This window comes from Lutjanus erythropterus, chromosome 12 (genome assembly GCF_056507025.1).
Source record: "Lutjanus erythropterus isolate fLutEry1 chromosome 12, fLutEry1.hap2, whole genome shotgun sequence".
NCBI lineage: Eukaryota > Metazoa > Chordata > Actinopteri > Lutjaniformes > Lutjanidae > Lutjanus > Lutjanus erythropterus.
In genome coordinates this window covers 35,133,297-35,153,968 of record NC_139328.1, presented here as the reverse complement: position 1 = coordinate 35,153,968, position 20,672 = coordinate 35,133,297, and the positions used below count along the sequence as shown (strand labels likewise).

At 39.3% G+C, this 20,672-nt stretch overlaps 2 protein-coding genes across 6 annotated transcripts in view; one reads left to right on the top strand and one right to left on the bottom strand.

Annotated features, from left to right (window-relative positions):
* The first annotated feature begins 1,182 nt into the window (after positions 1-1,182).
* Positions 1,183-17,634, top strand: LOC146318350 (major facilitator superfamily domain-containing protein 12-like). Its single transcript, XM_084732320.1, has 11 exons — positions 1,183-2,059; positions 3,682-3,801; positions 7,197-7,407; positions 7,500-7,623; positions 12,582-12,812; positions 12,929-13,021; positions 13,125-13,217; positions 14,431-14,601; positions 14,706-14,800; positions 14,977-15,107; positions 15,271-17,634. Exons 1-11 carry the CDS (start codon positions 1,915-1,917, stop codon positions 15,312-15,314), a joined length of 1,458 nt encoding a protein of 485 aa, XP_084588446.1. The 5' UTR covers positions 1,183-1,914; the 3' UTR covers positions 15,315-17,634.
* A 1,458-nt stretch (positions 17,635-19,092) lies between these two features.
* Positions 19,093-20,672, bottom strand: part of depdc5 (DEP domain containing 5, GATOR1 subcomplex subunit) — a 31,212-nt gene continuing 29,632 nt past the window's right edge. For all 5 annotated transcript variants that reach the window (XM_084732303.1, XM_084732306.1, XM_084732307.1 and 2 more), the window contains 3 exons: positions 20,558-20,618; positions 19,791-19,873; positions 19,093-19,704 (listed from right to left, as the gene is read on the bottom strand). In XM_084732303.1, the coding sequence (XP_084588429.1) occupies positions 19,406-19,704; positions 19,791-19,873; positions 20,558-20,618 (443 nt within the window). In that variant the 3' untranslated portion in view covers positions 19,093-19,405. The remainder of the gene's footprint in view (positions 19,705-19,790; positions 19,874-20,557; positions 20,619-20,672) is intronic.

Sequence of the window (20,672 nt, the reverse complement as noted above, 5' to 3'; positions counted from 1 at the left end):
CATCACAAACCTGATGATCAGTTGACATACGATAACGTCAAGTTTGTTATGACGGTTTTTCATGTTAAAACAAGATACTTTCAGGTTAAAACAAGATATTTTCATGTTATAAGATATACAAACTTGTTATAACAGGAAACTTCTTGTTTTAATGTGCTATTCATCTTGGTATGTGAAAAGTTTAATGATATAATGTAAAAACTTGTTGTTATAACAATAATGTGAAAACACCACAACAACAACACCATTTGTGTGCAAATGTGACAAGAAAGCACAGGCAGGAGGAGAGATTTGATGTCATTAAGTGTGAATGGGAAGATATTTTCCTGTTATAACAAGACTTTCATGTTATGACAAGATATTTTCACAGTATAACAAACTCTTTTCACATTATAACTAGCTACTTTCATATTATAACAGATATTTTAATGTTATAAAACCATATTTTCATCTTATAACTTTCATGTTAGAACAAGATATTTTTTAACATTTTCATATTATTACAATGTACAAACATATGTTCTTGGTATAGCAATATACTAGTTATCTTATAATGTGAAAAGATAAGCATTACAAGTGATAACTTATTATAAAACAGAGAGGTTGAATTCTGTTCTTTTGTAAAACTGTTCTGTTGTATTTGACAACAGAATTTCAAAACATCTTTTATCACAGCAGCCATATTGATATGAAATAGCAAGGTAAACACAGGTGTTACCAACGATACTAATTAAGGTCTTATTCCATTTAGTTTAGTAGAACCTTTCCAGTGAGCCAACATGGACAATAGCAGCAAACTGACTGTTTGACCTGAATGGAATGGAATCTCAATTGGCATCATTAGTACATGTGTTCACTCTATTTCTTGTCAAAATGGCTGCTGTGTATAAAGTCTTTTATTTTGAGTACTCCCAAGGATATAAAAGTATATTGGGCAGCATCTACTTCTCTGTTATTATTATCATAAGTGGCCAAAATTGTAGATTTTAAACTTTTAATTTGTAACAGTTTACTACGCAACTGAGGAAGTGAGTTGGGGATATCTCTCATAGACTTACATACGTCATCTTTGGCTGTTAGTCTATCGTCACGTGAGGACGTGTAACCCGTGAGCAGTGCCGCGAGGCTTGTGCTATTGGCTGAGAGGAGCAAAAGGGTCTCCTATTGGTCTATTCTTCTGGCTTTTTTTCTGCTTACATCATCATTGCCGGATCTGCGTTTTTGTTTACATCTGTTTGCATTTGTATCGCCAGATGTGCTTTACGTTTGTAGCCGGTTAGCTTAGAGCTAATGATGGAGCTGTTCGCTGTTTTCCGTACCGACATGGAATTAACGTGAGACGCTGCTGCTGCTGTAAGAAATGCAGGAAAAAGGGAATTTAAGAGGTTTCTCACTAATGTTGGGGTGACTTCTAATGGCATTTCTGTTTTTCACCACCGCAGAAAGCTGAGACACAGCGTATCATAGCCAACTAGTCAGTTATCCTACCTAGCTAGTTAAATGTGATGTAAGGGGTGAAATGCAGCGAGGTGTAGTGTTGTGCTTGTTTCGATTTTCATTGATGCTCCTCCTCGCTTGGCCACGGCTCTCCACTGTCACCTGACCACAGGAGGAAACCGACACAGAGATGGAAATGAAAGGGAATATCTTTTTGTTCTACCTCCCACAGCAGCGACATATACGCTGCTGAACGGACAAACATGACGATAAGAAGTGAATGTACAGACACTAGCTGACATGTGAAAAAAGGGAACCGAGAACAGGTCTGTCGTCATTTAGCTCTGTTCAACTTCTCCGGGGGAAAAAACTCGCCTAACTTCACATACTTTATTCACATTATTTTATCAGTCAGTCTGACTGATTAAGGCGCGTACTGAGATTGTCTTTTGAACAGTCAAGTCTCCTCGAGTCATCATGTCGGACGTCCAGGGTCCGCCTCTCCTCAAGAGGCTCAGCTATGCGGTGGGACACTTTCTCAACGACCTGTGTGCCTCCATGTGGTTCACATACCTACTGGTCTTCTACCATTCAGTGCTGGGATTCCAAAACACAAATGCAGGTTAGTACATCTATCTATCTATCTATCTATCTATCTATCTATCTATCTATCTATCTATCTATCTAGCAGGAGATCTAGTAGTCTGCTAAATTCAGATGACAAATCACATCACTTTACTATAATGCAGCCTGTATGACCAGGAAAAATAAATGTCATATCACAAGTAATGTCCAAAATCTAAGACAGTATCTATCGTCATATCATGATATTGATTTAGCCTTACTGTCAGGGCTGCAATTAACCACTATTTTCATAGTGGATTAGTACATGGCTAATTTTCTTGATGAATTGGTCAACAGTTGTTTGTTTTAAATTGACAAAAAAAAATTGTGATAAATGTCAATTGGTGTTTCCCCACAGCATAAGGTGACATCCTCAAATGTCTTGTTTTACTCATAACACAAAGATATTCAGTTTATTGTCACAGGGGAGTAAAGAAACCAAAAAAATATTCATATTGAAGAAGTTGAAATCAGAGAATTTTGACTTCTCTTTCCTAAAATATTGCTCAAACAATTAATCCATTGTCAAAATAGTTGCTGATTAATTTAATAATCGATTAATAATTGATTAATTGTTGCAGCTCTATTTAATATCTATGTATTGTTCTGTCTTTCTCTATGTCTGTCTCATCGTCTACATGTTGTGTATATGGGATATGTATCTGGACATTACATGCAGTCCTACACAGCAACCCTATAATAAATCTTTTTGAAACTTATAATGTTCATTTTTATGCATCAGAAAAAAGTGATGATACTATTCATTTTATACTGGTGTTTCGTTTTTAAAGAAAGAGTTCACCCCAAAATCAAAAGTTCATATTTTCATCTTACCTGTAGTGCTATTTATTCATCTAGATATTTTTGGTATTAGTTACAGAGTTTTGGAGATGTCAGCTGTAGAGATGTCTGCCTTCTCTCCAGTATAATTTGGCTAAATTGCGCTCGGCTTGTGGTGCTCAAAGCACCAAAAATACATTTGAAAATTTCAAAACCAGTGTCTCTTTTACAAAAATCATGACTGAGTGACTCAAGATAATCCACACACCAGTGGATTGCACGCAGTTTCATGCAGGAACTACTTTATTTCTATCAGACAGAAAGTAGCTCTAGTAGATTAAAGTAGTCTAAAGTCTCCTACATGAAACTGCTCACAACAAGGTCTGTGGATTATTTAGAGCAACAGGGACATAATTTCTGAAATAAGACATTGCTGTTGAGTTTTTAAAATCATCATTTCATTTCATTTCATATTTTCTTTGATGCTTTAAGCACCACAAGCGGAGTGCCATCTGGTACCATGATATTGGAGCAAAGACAAACATCTCTCTGGCTGAATCTCCAAAACTCTGCAAGTCACACCAAAACAGTATAGGTGGATAAATAGGAATACTTGCCAGAGGAAAAATCTGTATTTTTGATATTAGGATGAATTGTTCCTCTAAGTTAGACTGTCACAGTCTTATAAACACCAGATATTTTCAGTCTTGTCTGTGGGTGTTTATACTAAATTCATACAGTGAACACCTGCCCTTGTCATGCATCGTCTGTCTTCATCTGTTGTCACACACTGGTTGTCATTGTCATTAACTGAATTGTGAATGTGTTCCTGTGGTGCAGGTCTGCTGCTGCTGGTCGGGCAGATCGCTGATGCTATCTGTACACCTCTCATTGGTTATGAGTCAGACCAAACCCCTGGCTGTGGCAACTATGGCAAGAGGAAGACATGGCATCTAGTTGGTGAGTTAAACAGACCTACAGGTGGATAGTATTACACCGTGGCTTTGCTTTACTGCCCCATGAGATTCAGAAATGATTTACTTGCAACAGTTAAGTGTAAATTCAGAGACTTAGTAACCCACATACCAGAGGTGTGGACTCAAGTCACAAAGTTGATGACTTCAGACAACTCGACTTGGACTTTAACACCAGCAGGGTTCAGCCGTAATATTTTGTTTTCCACTTACCTAGTCACGCAAGTGGCTTCACCTTTTATCATTTTGATAATTTTGTGTGTGTGCAAATACTATGTAGGGCTCAACAAATGTGCAAATCGAAATTACAGACACAAATGCCAGAACTTCCAACTTTGGTCGACATTTGAAGTTCCATAAATCACAGTAGGTCAAGGCTCTTTTGTTATAATGGCATTACATTTGGTGAAGAGCGCATTATGACTTGTTTAGGACTCCAAACTCAAAGTTAAGGTCTTGAGACTTGACTTGAGTGGAAAGACTTGAGAAATACTTGTGACTTGTAAAGCAAAGACTTGGTCCCACATCTGCCACATACAGCATTTTTTGACACATTATATTCAAATAAACATGGAAATAAACATTTTATTTCTAAGGTTTCCATGTCATATTTTTAAGAAACTGTTTTTTAGCTTTTTAAAGCTACTACAAGAAACTTTATTGACAAAGTATTGTCCATAGGGCCTCCACCATAATAACCACAAAATATTACTTCAGAAATAAAATGATCCAAGTAAAAGTCTGCTTCTGCTTCTTTTTAACTAGCTAACGTACCTCTCAGTGTAACTTTGCCTGGGAAAAATGTAAATACAGGCGCAGTTCATGTGATTCAAGGAGAATCCTACCTTTTATATTAATACATGTGTTTCTTCAATGCTTATGTTTATGTAACCTTTAAAAGTTTTAATAGTCTGTAAATGTTCTACATAGTTTTAGTATCTTGCAGTGGGAGGTAAAAGGCTGAACAGGAAGAAGAAGCTGCCTGTTGTTGTTTCTGTCAGTCAGGTGTTCTGTAGCCGACATGCTTTCATAAAGGGTGTTGATGTAACTTTTTATGAAACTACTGTTTGGACTGTGCTCCCATACTGAAGACTTGGCGTATATTTTATTGATCCCATTCAGGTCAGATCATGTTTTACAAGATTCTGTAACGAAAGCTGTCGTAATAATAACTGAGATGATATTGTGAACTTACAAAAGACATTAAAATGAAATTTTCTTGTCTTTAATTTTATTCTTTGTCACTTTGGTGAAATTTGTCAACACAGTAGGTGTGAGCAGATACTAGTGCATCTGTTTAATGAGAGTAGGATATCTACATGACTGAGTCAGCTGCCTGCAATAAGTGTTGTCATTGTAACATTATAACTACTCTGAGCTTCTTAAATCTTGCTTCTGACAAACACCCCCATATTATGATAAAAACTAATACTGAAACTAATGGAAAAAAGAAGTAAAACGATACTTTAACGATAAAAAACAAAGCTGAAATGGCAAAACCCACGGTGGAAACTAACTGAAACTAAACTGAATTGAACACAAAAATTAAAAACAAAACTAGAAGATGTCACTCAGTAGAGTGCAGATCCCCATCAGGCAACAGGTGGTGAAACACCTACTGCAAAACCACCACAACTGCCTACTGCAACCAACAGAGATTTTTTTATGTTTTGCATAGAATAGTGTAATGCAGAGCTGCAACTAACAATTATTTTGATTGCCGACTCATCTGTGGATAGATTTTCATCATTAATCAATTCATTAATCCTGTCAGAATCTTGTTAATTGAAAAACAGTGTGTGCTCCACATATTTGGATCTAAACCAAAAGATAAAATCCTTAATAATATACACGTAACGTGCCCTATTCATAGGTCAGAGTCTGCAGGTCTTAGTGGAAGTTATGGCTATTCAGAATCTCTATGTTTTGGCATAGAGCTGATTAGATCACCACAAGTAACTCAGTTTAATTCCTTCAAGTAATCCTTATAACAAACCGAATTTCATGAAAAACGATTCAGAATAAAGCGAGTTACAGTCAGTTTTGTAATGTCAGATTTGAGCCTCGTCAAAGGCCAAAATGTGACTGGGCAAGCCTTGTTTTTAGCCTAGCAGCTGTTTATGACTTACAGCTCCTATTAGCCAGTTTATAACAATGATGATTACATTTTTCAAAAATTATAATCACCGCCACCACAAGAGACCCTTGCCCTTCCAAACTAATTAAAAATACAAAATTCTAACTACTTGCGCAAGAGCTTGGTGACAAATGCATACACAGGGAAAGCTTCATTGTAAAGTGTCTAAGGTCAGAGCGTGTTAGGCAGAGGCTTTTGGGTTTAGTACTCAAGAAGATAACATAACAGTTAAACATCGCTGAGCTCAAAAAGTAGACAGAGAAGCATGAAAAATAACATTTTTATTGTACTGAGGCCATCAAATCATCACAGTTCCTGCCAGACGTGTTTCAAGACATGAAAATACTCTGCTTAGAATAACAATTTGTGTCTGACATGTTTTCCACTAAATACATGCTCTCCTTCATTGAACAGTTCAGACTTTCTGAATATGGAAAATGTTTTTAATTTCAAAAGTTTAACGGTTGGACAAACGATATCTCCTGCGTCACTGTCAAGTCTATTCTAGTGTTTGTGACCTGGAGGCTTCAAGTTTCAACACCACACTTAATGTCTGTATTTTTTATTAGAATGAATTATCTCTGATCATGTAATAGGACTATTTTATTTTAGCCACAATTTTTTAGAATCTACCGCTGCAAACCATTTTTTGTTTTTTGTCTTTTTTTCAAACAGTGAGGCCTGTCTGTAGGGCTGAATGTCGTCATCGTCGTTGTTGCATAGTCACACGCAAACATGTTGTAAACAGCCTCTGCCTTTTCATACACGAGCAGAATGATTTCTCTAATCTTAGGGGGTCTTTAAGACCATGGTGGAAACTAAGGCAACAACAGGAACTACTACAGAACCTTGAAAAGAAATTCCTGGGACTACAAGTTCTGGGTGGAAACACAGCTTTTGTTGTGCTGTGAAATGAAGACAAAATGTTAAAGGTTAAAAATTCAAGAAATGTGACAGGTTTTATAGACTTTCTTTAAGTCTTACAGATGAAGTTAACACACCAAGTTTTGGAGCAAAATTGTAAATTTTGTTCTTAAAGGAACTTTTCACTCTGGGAAACGTATGTATTTTTAATTTGGGGTGATTTGTCCCTTTAAATTTCATTTCCTTACTTTTGTGTGTGAATATGATTTGAGGTGATCTGATACCAGTTCATTCAAGTGAACAGGAGAGAAACAAACACTATACTTAAAGTCGTATGTTGTGTTTCTGTGTGTATTTGTGTGTGTGTGTGTGTTCTCCAGGTACACTGAGCGTGCTGCTGTCCTTCGCCTTCATCTTCAACCAGTGTCTGGGCTGTAGCTCCCTCACCCCTCAGTGGGCCAGTCTCATCTACTTCATCCCGTTCATCGTCATCTTTCAGTTCGGCTGGGCCGCCACTCAGATTTCACACCTGTCTCTCATCCCGGAGCTGGTCACCTGTGAGCACGCCAAAGTGGAACTCACTGCATACAGGTACATTTCATACACACACACAGCGCACACAGCAAGGTCATATGCAGTTCCTGAATATGTTGTTTTTTCCTTGTGTGTGTGTGTGTGTGCAGGTATGCGTTCACAGTAATAGCTAACATCACTGTGTATGCCATCGCTTACCTGCTGTTCCATGTCCAGGCTGGAGAGGACGATGACCTTGATTCACTCGGACCAGTAGATATCCCCGTCTTCAGGGTGAGGACACGTTATAATGTTTAAGAGTGGGTAAAGCTGCTGAAGATGACTGTTAAACATCAACAGTGAACAGTGGTGCTAAAGGGGATCAATAGTCAGTGTATTACCTACAGTAGATGGAGGTCAACACAACCCAGTTTGGAGAAGCAGCAGGAGTACTGATGTAAGGACAATTTTTGTAGCTTCAGTTGGTGGTGGCCATGACAACTTTCAAAACGTCAAATCTTTTTCTTTTAGTTGATCAAATTGTTGTCATCACACAGCAGCAGGAATGTTCCATGTGCAGTCTCTGATTTATGAGAAGTGTATGCATGTTATAAAGAACGTGGCACAGATTTGATAACTTCATGAATTATATAAATCTCCCAGTATGGATCGGTCAGGATAGAATGCAAGTTTACATTTAAAATATTTGGAGCATGGCAGCTGAGTTCAGTGTGAGTCCTGAGGTCCAGCATCTCCTCAAAGGTGAACTCATTACACTCTTTCCTCCTGATGTGATTGGCTCACAGATAGGGTTGCCACCCGTCCCGTAAAATACGGAATCGTCCTTTAATTGACAATTACTGTATTTTCATAAATGTCCAATACACGTCTGTCACACACACATCAACACTAATTCTAACAATAATGAACAAAATAAAACACAGGAAATACTAAGGCCAGCAAAATTGTCGTGGCGGGATCTACGCAGGACCCCCCCGCTCTGGTGCCTGGCTGCCTACGTGTGTTGCTGTCACCGTTGCCTAGAGACAGACACCACACACCGGCGCTGCTCACAACACCCACACCTTTTAAAAATGTCCACTACACCACGATACTCCACCACGTTCTCAAAAGTGAAAACGCAGATAAACAAGTTTACAAGTGTTTTTGTTGTTGTTGTTGTTGTTTTGTTTTTTTTCTTTAAGTAAAAATGTCCTCAGGCTTCACAAAGAGAGTCCCTACAGCAAGAACATATATGTACTTTAAAAGTTACATTAAGTTTTCAGTTTATTTAGTTTATATTTTAAAAGTTCATTGTTGCACACTCCACACAAATAGATCTCCTTTAGGTGTTAGTGCTACTGCCATGTGGTAGATCAAACAGTATCTCATTAAATAGGTTAATTGATTGTGCAATAACTAAGTTGTGTGCAAATGGCACTTTGTTATATATTTTCCTCATTGTATGTTAAATAGGGATGCATGTAATTACGGCTTTATGTAGCCTAATTAACAGCACCTTATATGCAACAATGTTGCACAATAAAGAATGTGTTCATTGGTAATAAAGCATTTCAAGCTTTAAGTATGACCAGTGGTGGACAGTAGTGAAGTACATTTACTTGAGTACTGTACTTAAGTACATTTTTTGAGTATCTGTACTTTACTTGAGTATTTGTTTTTTTGGAAACTTCTGACTTTCACTCCACTACATTTCAAAGACAGATATTGTACTTTTGACTCCACTACATTTCTAGGAAGGTTGTTGTTACTTTTTGACTGAGCTTTGAAGTCAGCTGTTGGTGTTTTTTCTTTTCTAAAATGCCATTGGTCACATGCTGTGTTCCTCACAGAAAGAAACCAATCACAGTAGCTCCTCTCAAATGGGACTGATGTAAAAGCAGAAATACGTCCAGACGCACTAACAAGAACAAGTAAACTCTCCCTCTTTCATTCAAACAAAAAGCAGTAATGGTGACAGCAGGAGAAAGACTAAATTAAATCTCAAGATGTTATAATAATTATTCATTATTCCAGGTAGCTTTTAAAGTTGGATTGTTTTATTGGGGTGAAAAATACCACATAATTCATGTATATATACTGCCTCTGAAGACAGAAAGAAATCTCAGTTATTTAACAGACTTGTTGAACTCCTTACAGTTAACTTCAATATAATTTCATGATGTGATTTTAATACAGTTACATCAGAAAATGACAACAGCTGTCCTTTTTGTTTTTGATTGTATTTCTATGCTAATTTTTTTATAGGTGTTTCTATAGACTTTGTGTAGCAGAGTGGTTCTACAAGCAGGTCAGTTCATCATCAGGTGTTTTCAGAGTATCTATACTTTGACTCAGTTACTGGGGTTGAGTACTTTGTCCACCACTGAGTATGACGAATTGCTTTCTTGATCACCCCTTTACTAGTACTACTACTACTAACACTGGCACAAAATAAAACATAGCACCCCACGGGAGTCGGGCCTGTGGTGGTCATGGCCCTGAGGAGCTGTGGTGGGCGTCCCTTATTTTCATTTCTGAAAGGTGGCAACCCTACTCACAGAGGTCGTGGCAAAATTTGATTGGTGCTGATTTAAGTGATAAGAGGGAACGCTGTCCGTCAGCTGGTGGAGTTGGTAGCAGGAAAAGCCAAAACTGTAAACAGAGTAAGAATTAAGACAACCTTCCTGATTGAACACTCGCCAAGCTTTACTTAGTCACACCCATGAGCTCCGGTGCTGAGAGAATACGCTTAGATTTGTTGGTGTCTCTGGAAAATAAGGCCCTGTGTGTGTGTTGTTATTGTGTCTCCCTTGTGATTTGAAATGACACTGTGTCTGGCATACCAGTGGAATCAGATCACACTGACTGTCTCAGTCATTTGACTTGGACATGTGGATTCAAGAGGCGCTACCTTCACGCTTAGACCTGAATTGTATGGTGGCCTGGAAGCTCAGTTGGTAGAGCATTCGCCACATGTACTGAGGCTGTGAGTCCTCTGCCGCGGCTGTTCTCCCGCCCACAGCCCTTTGCTGCATGTCCTTCCCCCACTCCCTCTGTCTTCAGCTGTCCTGTAAATTAAAGGCATACAAAGCCCCCAAAATAAGAAAAGTAGAAAAAAGAACTGAATTGTACCTTATTTGTTGACTAGGAAATATCCATAGATATAAATCGGATATTAGCCCCAAGATAGCTTTCACACTGGCACCATCCTGGCAAAATGAGTTCATGTCAACTTAAGCTTTTGTTTGTTGACCCTGCTCTGTAGCAGGGTTATCCCTAAAAGTAGACTAAACACAGGGCTAAAAGGTGTGAAACAAGTGTAAAGACTGTTAAGAGTAGTCACACGTCATACTAGAACGTAAACATTAGTCCTTTCTACAAACATTTAACCCAGGGCTAGTAGAAGTGCAGTGTGTATCATATAGTCATGGGTTTAGCTTAACCCTGGGTTAACACTGTGTGTGTGTTTAAAGGGGCTAAATTATTTGAGGGCTAAAAATATGCATTGTGAAAAGCCCTGAAGTGTCTATCACATGTACCAATTTAGTCCCATTTAAAACTAAATGTGTCATGTTTGGTCATTTTCCTGGTGTGTGTAGTGGTTTTGCTGAAGTAGCGTGTGTATAGAGATCAGGTACCATTTCTACCTGCTCAGATCAGCTCTTATCACAAAAGACAAAGTTAGCTTTAGCTGTTGAATGTACACACAGACTTCTCCAAAATCACAGACCACACCCTTCTGTTGTACAGTGATTCTGGTGCTTCATAATAGTATCTAAATGTTTCAGTCAGTACACATTGAGCAAAGTTGCTGCGGAGCAGCAGTTTTGCATAACTGAGTTGTCATGTTGTGGGATATGTATTTTTTTCCTTATTTGTTTCACACTTTGATGTTTTTTAGATGGCCAAGTTAAGCAAAGTATCCATTCAAGTGCATTCATAGAGTTGTTTAAGAAAAGGGAATCTGTATCAGTAGATACTCCAGTTTGATGTATCTGTATTGACATGAAAAAATCGTCTTGAGCCATCTCTACAACATTATCCCTACAGGCTACTGTGCACCATCCAGACACTAGAGGCACTTGTTTTTGCCACTGACAGACTTAGATTGTTATTCCAAATGTCTGACAACATTATGGAAAAGATGACTACAGAGACAGTGGAACAGTAATATACTTTTTTTTTTTTTTAACCAGAAACGGTCAGTGTATCGCTCTGTTCAAAGCAACTAGACTCCACTGATGAAAGCAGCGGTTTTACCTCCCTGATCTACTGCTGCTTCAATCATTATTTAACCCTTTACAACACCAAAGTCACACAGTAACACAAACAAACTAACCAGTCGATGCAGCAGTAGACCAAAGATGTAAAATTGTTGTTTTTGTCAGTGGAGTTTGGTGGCTTTGAACAGAACAATACAGCAGCTGTTTCTCTCACTCAATACTGGACAAATTTCAAAAACTGTTGTCCTTATTAGTCAGTTAGACTCAAAAGCAGGGCTGCAACTAAAGATTATTTTCATAGTCCATTAATCGATTTATAGTTGTTAGTTTTAAAATATTAGAAAATGGTGAAAAATATCAATGAGTGTTTCCCAAAGTCCAAGATGATGTCCTCAAATGTCTTGTTTTGTCCACAGCCCAAAGATACGCAATTTACTGTCAGAGAGGAGTGAAGACACCAAAAAATATTCACATTTAAGAAGCTGAAAGCAGAGAATTTGGACTTCTTTTCTTAACAAATTACTCAAAACGATAATCAATTATCAAAATAGTTGGAGATTAATGTTATGATCGATTAATAATCGACTAGTCGTTACAACTCTACACAAAATCTTAGGGTCCAGGTTGAAAAATATAGTTACCCTTTGAACCAAAACTCCAAACTCCATTATTATTTGTGTACAGGACTATTATGCAACCATTTCTCACAGTAATTTTCAATTTAGACATTATTGTGTGCATGTAACACACCCAAACTGTATGTAACCTTTTTAATCATGTTACTGAAGCTGTCCCACTACAACCCAGATATGCTCTAAAATAACTTAGTTCACATGCTTCCACACAGGAAGTGTAATGACAGGAATATCTGTGTTGTCTGATATGTAAAACTAAAAAAGGAGTATTGGTGTGTGAGTACAGACTGAAACAGTCTGCTCATACAGTTTGGGGGAAGTGAAAGAAGAAAAAAGCAGACAGCGGTTAATAATAAACCTCGATCTGTTGCTGTGTCGTGTTTGATGACAGAATCTGGCGTTGATCGTTCTGGGCATCGGCGCCCTCTTCTCCCTCATCTTCCACCTGGGAACCAGAGAGAGGAGGCCTGAGGCTGGAGGAGAGGAGGGGAGGAGGTGGATGGAGGAAGAGGAGGAGGAGGAGGAGGAGGACGGGGAGCGGAAACCCCTGCTTCCTCGCCCCAGGAGCGTGTCGTCTCTCCTGCAGTGGAAGTGTTGGCTGCGACAGCCTTCATTTTACCAGGTAGGAAGAGTTTCAACAGCATGACAGTTGCCACATTTAGTGTTTCATCAGAAGTCCTGTTCACTGACTGACAGATGTGTGTGTGTGTGTGTGTGTGTTACTGTGTGTCTCTGTAGGTGGCCTTACTCTACATGTCCACCAGGTTAATCGTCAATCTGTCTCAGACCTACATCTCCATGTATCTCATCAACACTCTGGGTCTGCCCAAGGTAACACACAATCATCACAACCATTCAGTAATATCCAGTATCATCACAGCTACATTCAACACTCATTGTTTGTTCACTCTGTGTCTCTTTCTCCCTCCAACAGAAGTTCATTGCAACCATCCCATTAGTGATGTACCTGAGTGGCTTCCTGTCCTCCTTCATCATGAAGCCTCTTAGTAAACTCATTGGAAAAAGTGTAAGTTAGACTTCACACCTCAGCCTGGCTCCAGTCCTGATGCCTCTGGGACATTTATCTGTAGTCGGTGTATTAACTACAGCAGATGACGGCCAACACACACACACAGTTTGGAGAAGCAGCAGGGGTACCAGTGTAGGAAGCTAAACAATGTACTGCTGTGGACAGGGTCGGCAACAAAATTTTAAAAATTTTGAATTTTTCAGACAGCCTTTGCAGACAGAAAAACGCTGTTAAAGAAGACAAATATCACTCTCTCCAAAGACACCTGACTACTTTAGCAAAAACAGTAACTTAAACTCAGAAAATAGGAGTTGTGGGGCGCCCTGATGGCTCAGTGGGTGGAGCATCTGCCACGTACTGAGGCTGAAATGGCCCTGACTTGATTCCAGCCTGTGACCCCCTCTCTTTCTTTTTCCTGTCTTATCTTCAGCTGCCTATCAGTTAAAGACACAAAAAGTCCAAACTGTGATAATTATTTAAAAAAAAAAAGAAAACGGAGTCGCTGGTCTACTGCTGCCTTGATAGGTTAGTTTGTTTGTGTAATTGTGTGATCCAAAAGTCACACAATAACACCAGCAACACATTCCTGCAAATGTTTCACAATAAAAGACTTGTTAAGAAATTAAGGGTTTCTGTCCACTAAAACGCTAGAGGTCTTTTAATTTGAAATTAACACAGGAAATATTGACGCCGTAATTGAGTTGAACAAGACAAACAGCAACAGATAAAAACAAGGTTTCATACTAAAATGTGACACTCATCAAACAGAAGGAATTAGAAATAAAGGCCTGTCTCGAATACAAGCCACAATTAAAGGCCTGGAACATTCTGCAGCTGAGGTGAATGAAGGCCACGGTCACTATTTGAGGACATGTGGTGACTAAGAAGAACATGATGTCACATACGTCCATCCACCAGTCAGGATTTAGTATCAAAATTTGTTAACTATTGGTGGATTGTTTACTCATGTTTCAGTGTTACTGTCAATCAGATCACACAGACCTGATCAAACTGATCTGCTGAGTTTTCACTGTCGTGTTCTTTAGAAATAATCCCCAAGGGTGTTTTGACAAAATCATAACTTACAGAACTGCTTAGAATTTGAAACCAAGTTTTCTGGAACTTTAAATAAAGTGAGTGAAAAATGAGAAGAAAAAAAAAAAAATAGAACCAGCAGCTCATCTATGTGTCTCTCTTCTGATTGGTCCAGCTCACCTACTTCGTGGGCCTGCTGCTGGTCATGGCCTTCTCCTACTGGGTGCTGCTGGATGGCAAGATGGGTCAGCAGGTGTACGGGGCGGCTGTGCTGCTGGGGGCGGGGTCAGCCACCATCCTGGTCATATCGCTCGCCATGACCGCAGAGCTCATCGCAGATCAGACGGTGAGACCTGTGTGTGTGAGAGAGAGACAGAGGGAGGTGTGATGTCACCCTCACTGGTGTCCTTTTACATCGTCTCGTCTTCACCTGTCTCTCTCTGTCTGCAGCAAAGTGGAGCGTTTGTGTACGGAGCCATGAGCTTCACTGATAAGCTGGCCAATGGAGTCGCTGTGATGATCATTCAAGCTCTGCATCCCTGCCAGTTAGTATACACACACACACACACACACACACACACACACACACACACACACACACACACACACACACACACACTGGATCCAGAAGAGTAACTAAGTAGTTTGACTGTTGTCCTGTTTGTCTCTCAGGCTCTCAGACCTGCTCTGACATGTTTTGTTGTGTCTCTCTGTCTCTCAGCACTGTGGTGTGCTGTCCGGCCTGTGTGTGGTTCTATCATTACGTCATGGTCATAGTCACGGGGGGCGTGGCAATCATCGCAGCTTTGGCGCTCTGCTCCATCCTCATCTGGCCAATCAGGATCAGATCACGTGAGTCAGACAACTGTACTAATATAACTTACAGCCTCACTCATTGTAACTGTTCCTTTGTCATTACTGCTTTGTTGTGGTTCACAGCCTGACCATTCCTGTCCTCTGTGTGTGTGTGTGTGTGTGTGTGTGTGTGTGTGTGTGTGTGTGTGTGTGTGTGTAGGTGGTCAGACAGACATGTCAGAGGGTGAAGCCAGAATCAACTAACAGCTCCCTCCCTACAGCTGACACGCTGGCAGTACGACAGAAGAAACACAAACTGTGGGCGGGTCTCAGCAGGACAGGAGGAGCTTTCACTTTAGTTTCCTCTTAAAGTTCTTCTTGAGTTTTTCAGGGAGCTTCCAGGGGATTTCCTCACTGCTGCACTTAACGTGACTCATCCAGCACTTGTGCTAAGTTACAGGAGTTACCAGGGAAACCAAAGGAACTGAGAAGGGACATCTTTTTAATGCTTAACGGACACTCCAGCTGTTTTCAACATGGATCTTCTTTTCCATGATTTTCCAAAAACATCAGCAGATGTCCTGACTGGAAGTAGAGAGTAAAATGTCTCCTACCTCCTGCTGTCTCACTCTGAAATGATTAGTCCTTCGGCAGAAAATTTAACAGCAACTTCTTGTTTTTGAACACTTTATTTATTCTTTTTACAAATCAGTATTTACAGTACAAACAACAGCAAGAAAAGAAAAACACATAATACAGTTAGATAACTGCAGACAAGCCTGGACCCTTTCTATCATAAATAATAAATACAGAAAAGATCCACAAATCAAGGCTTACTTAAATAAACTAAAACACTATCCAGTAACTAAATAACATTACAATTGAAATAAGACAATAACCACTTAATATTAGCAATCAAGAGGCTGGAAAAGATCGATTGTCAACATGATTAATGAAAGGAAACATTCTATTCTGTTTTTAAGTCATCCATTTCAAGTGAATCTTCAGTCCGTCTCAATCTGAAGACAATTGATTTATCTTTTAGGATTCTACACGTTTTTATTAGAATCTTTTTTTTATTTCCACAGAAACTGACCAACAGGATCACACACAAGACAGGCGCCTCAGAACTGCAAACCTGTTTCTGTACTTCTTTTTTTTTTTCCTTTCACATTTTCAGTTTGATAATTTTTCACTGCAGACTATTTGAGAGAGTACAGTCACACATGATTCATTCAAGGAAATCTGAAAATCCAGCGACAGTTTCTTTTCACAATTTGTGGCTCTGAAAAAAACAAAAAAATGCCTTTAAAACTCGCCAGCAGGTTGTGAGGGTCCCAGAATCAAAGAGGAATGAAAAACAACAGATCATTGATCGTATAGATTCCTTACATCTGCAGGTTTGTGACCAAAAGTTGCTGCGTCACCACAGAGCTGTGAGCGTGATCAGGTTTCTTTGTTTTGTTTGATTTTTCACAAGTATGACATGAGCTACGGTCCAGCAAACAGGGAGCTTTAAAGTGCAGTGAAGCAGCAAAAGAATGTCGATGACAATTATACGGAAGAGAAAATGATGGGAGGACAGGGGCCAGGTCACAGCAGTCTTTAGTCAAACTGGACGGTGTGTACACTTTAGGAAAGACTGGAAACACATGGACACAGAAACACCAAAAAGGAAGGAACACAGACCGTTTTAAATCCAGTGTCCTAACAGCTGATGTCCTGTCAGTGCTGCATTATTAGCTGATGTGACAGACGACTACATTCCACAAAACTTTCCTGGGTTTCCAGATGGAAGACTTCATGAAAGGGTCATTCCGCTACATTTTTCCCATTGACAGACCACTACATTTACAGTCACACAGTAAAAACTGACTTTGAACTCCAGACTGGAAAATAAACATAAGGGAGAATGGAGGCCTCGCTGCGACGCACAGACGACACTTAAACAAGAGGAGTTCTGAGAACTTACCTTGAATGTTACTCCAGGAAATAAGGCTGTTGAGTCATGTGGCATCATACACATGTCTCCAGGTGAACTGTTCTTCAGAAGAAGAGATGAAGTATTTAAAACCTGCACTAGGATACAGTGGACATACTGGGATAACTTAATATTTGTGCCTCATTGTTGTGGATCATTTTGATAAAGTGCTCTGATTTGGGTTTTGTCACTCATGGAATTATTATGAGGTATTTCTGTTTGAATCATCTCTTTATAATCAGACCAAATGGACTATAAGAAATATTTTTTATAATCAAAAGAAACTTGAATTTGATATAAAATACTTTAAAGGGATCAATGCTACAAAATGTGTATACATATATGTAATGTGTGAATACTAATATAAGAGAATCATACTGGTAAATGATCAGGACGGGTACTGATGTTTGACTGGGAGTCTGTTGTGATATTTAACCAACACTGCAAACCTCAGTGATAATCCTTCATTCAAACTTTGATAAGTGTATGTTTTTACTTCATTTTTATGCCTTTGTTGCCCCGGTGACTTATATGTTTGTATGTGTTGGTGTTGTTTTATAAAAAGATGCTCATTAAACAAGTTTCATGAGGTGCAACTGCAAATGTTTCTGTGTTTGACCTCAATTCTGAACTGTTAGTTTTTCACTCAGCTTCATGGAAAAGGGAAAAAAACACCTGTGGAAGTTCTTAAAGGGTTAGTTCAAGTTTTTTCAAGTGGAGTTGTATGAGGTGCTGATCCACTATATTATTTTCCTGATGAGAGGAAATAAAAACAATGAGGTTCTCTGTTAACTCTGCCGTAATGCATCTATTTTCCATTTTTAGCATTTAACATATATGTTTTCAATAACATGTGTCAAGATGATATAATGTAGTGGTTCCCAAACTTTTTTCCTAGGAGCCCCCCCACTTTAATCTATGGAAAGCGCCCCTCAGCCTACACACACATATAATATACACTGCCTGGCCAAAAAAAAAAAAAAAAGTCACCACCTGGATTTAACTAAGTCCAGTCCAGTTAGTTAACAGTTAAGATCCTTCCATTTGATAATTACTACAGTGATTAATATGATTCAGCTGGTAACTGATGCAGTGAGCAGCTTCTTGCTTCTTAAACAACCATGTCAGAAGACATATCCTGTGGTCGTGGAAAAGATGTTACTCTGTTTCAGAAGAATCAAATTATTTTCCTGCATCAAGCAAAGAAAATGACCAAGGAGATGAAACGACTAAAACTGGGTTAAGAAGTGTCCAACACATTATTAAAACCTGGAAGGACTTTGGTGAACCATCATCTTCAAGGAAGAAATGTGTTCAGGAAAAAAACCTTTAATGTTCATGTTCAGAGGTCGCTTAAACGTTTGGTGAAACCAGATCATAGAACTCACAGCTGTGTTTAATAGTGAAAGTAAGAACATTTCCACACACAATGTGAAGAGAACTCAAGGGATTGGGACTAAACAGCTGTGGAGCCTTAAGAAAACCACTTATCAGTGAGGATCATCAGAAAAAAGGCTTCAGTTTGTTAGGGAGCATAAAGATTGGACTGTGGATCAATGGAAAAACGTCATGTGGTCTGATGAGTCCAGATTTACCCTGTTCCAGAGTGATGGGGGCATCAGGGTAAGAAGAGAGCAGATGAAGTGATGCTCCCATTTGTGAATGAGGAAAAGATCTTTTAAATAGTTTTGTATACAGGCATTTGTATAAATTGTGATTAAATTAACATGCAAATCTAATTTCAACAGCCTCAGAGCACACAAAGCCCCTAGAGGGGGCCTGGACTCTAAGTTGGGAACCAGTGCTATAATGTGATGCTGAAAAGGCAGTAAAATGGTCAGGAATATACACAGCTCCTCCCAAGATTTATTAATAAGACTTATTGTGAACTGGGTCGCGATGGTTTGTCATTTTTAAAAGCTGGCTGATGTGTTCTGTGAGGTAAAACTGGAGTCTGGTTGCTTTCGAGAGAATCTTATCTGGCTTATACAACAGCCCAACAGGTTGTTCCTGGTTTGACTGGTTTGTCTTGTGTCACAAAAAAAAAACATTTCACAGGAATAGGTGTCTTATTCTTTATATTGTGTAAATAACACAACACTGGAGCAGAAGTTCTGCTCTTAAGGCATGAATTCCATATTTAAAATGTCACGTTCCTTCATTCAAAGCAGAGAATCAAGCAGGTCATGATGTAAACATCCACAAAGATCAGTGGTTCGTTCTCAGAGGGGTCAGTCAGAGTCACCTGTTTGACACGATCAGCAGCAGTAGATCAGCATGTAACTGAGTTTCTGGATAAATAAAGATTAAAAATACTTTTTAATGCTTTTTTCACATTCCTTGTTTAGGGTCTTCACATGTTGTGTTCGTCCTGTCAGGGGGCGCTGGCGTTCATTTTCTCCTGACAGCTGTCCCAGAAGTTGAGCAGTCTGTTGTCCTTGTTGGCGCAGAAGTCAGTGAAGTCTCTGAGCAGGCGGTCGGCGAGCCTCTCGTCCCCCAGCAGGCCCGTCCTCCACGCCTTGGTCAGCATGGTGTTGTAGGCCCAGTAATAACCGACACGCTCCTCCCCGCCGAACGGCCCCTGGCTGTTGGAGGTGGTGGAGTTCCTGCGTCGGCGCTGCTGCCCGCTCGAGTACTTCCTCTTGGAGTACGGCAGCTGCAGGAACACGGTGCCTGATGGGAGAGGAGCAGACTGAAGCTCGTCAGCGTCCAGAAAACAAACAGCAGATTGTGTGTTTTTGTGTTGTGACGTGACAAACCTGTGACGTGGATGTACTGCGGCTTGTTATCAGCAGGAAAATTAAAAGCAGAAGCAGAAAACTTGTCGTGCACGAAGCCAAATCTGGTAGAAAGAACGTAGAGACACAGTTTTACATAATACATCAAATAAAGGTGTTTTTATTTAAAGAAAATATTTGGTCCAGACACAAAATTCCTGATTGCTTGAAGGGACATTTTGAACACAGAAAACACACAGACTTTGCAAGGACTTGAATCATGTTTTATAAAGAAAGAATTATGCCTTAGTAAAATGCTGTTTTGCAAACTTAGTGAGTCCAGCTACACAATTAAGTCAATATAATCATTAAAGGGATGGTTCAGATTTTTCAGAGTGAGGTTACATGAGTTACGTGTCAACACATGTTCTGTGAATCTGAACTAAACCAAAGTCACACAAAAACACGGACTAACTGAACGAAGCAGAAGTAGACCAGCAACTTCTGTGTTCTGCAAGGAAAAGTACTGTTTTTTGCCAAAGGAGTCTGGTGGTTTCGGAAAGAGCAAGATTTATCTTAAATAACAAGGTAAAATGCTGTCCACAGTGGTACAAACTTGCTTAACTTCCTACAAAGCAAACATGAACATGAACTTAGTGAGAAGAAAACAGAGTTGAGTGATATTCAATAATTTTTCTACCAAATTTTATTTATGTGCCTTAAAAAAACATTTTTCTGTGCTCAACATGTCCCATCATGCTCTGAAGACTGATGAATGGTAGTTATGGAAACCACAAAAGAGCAGTGACCTGTAGAGTATGGCCTCCTGAAAGAGCTGCATCCTGTCCCAGTACGTCTCTGGTTCAAAACCTGCGATGGATTCAATCAGACACGAGTTGTGACTGAGCTGCTCTACACATGAAT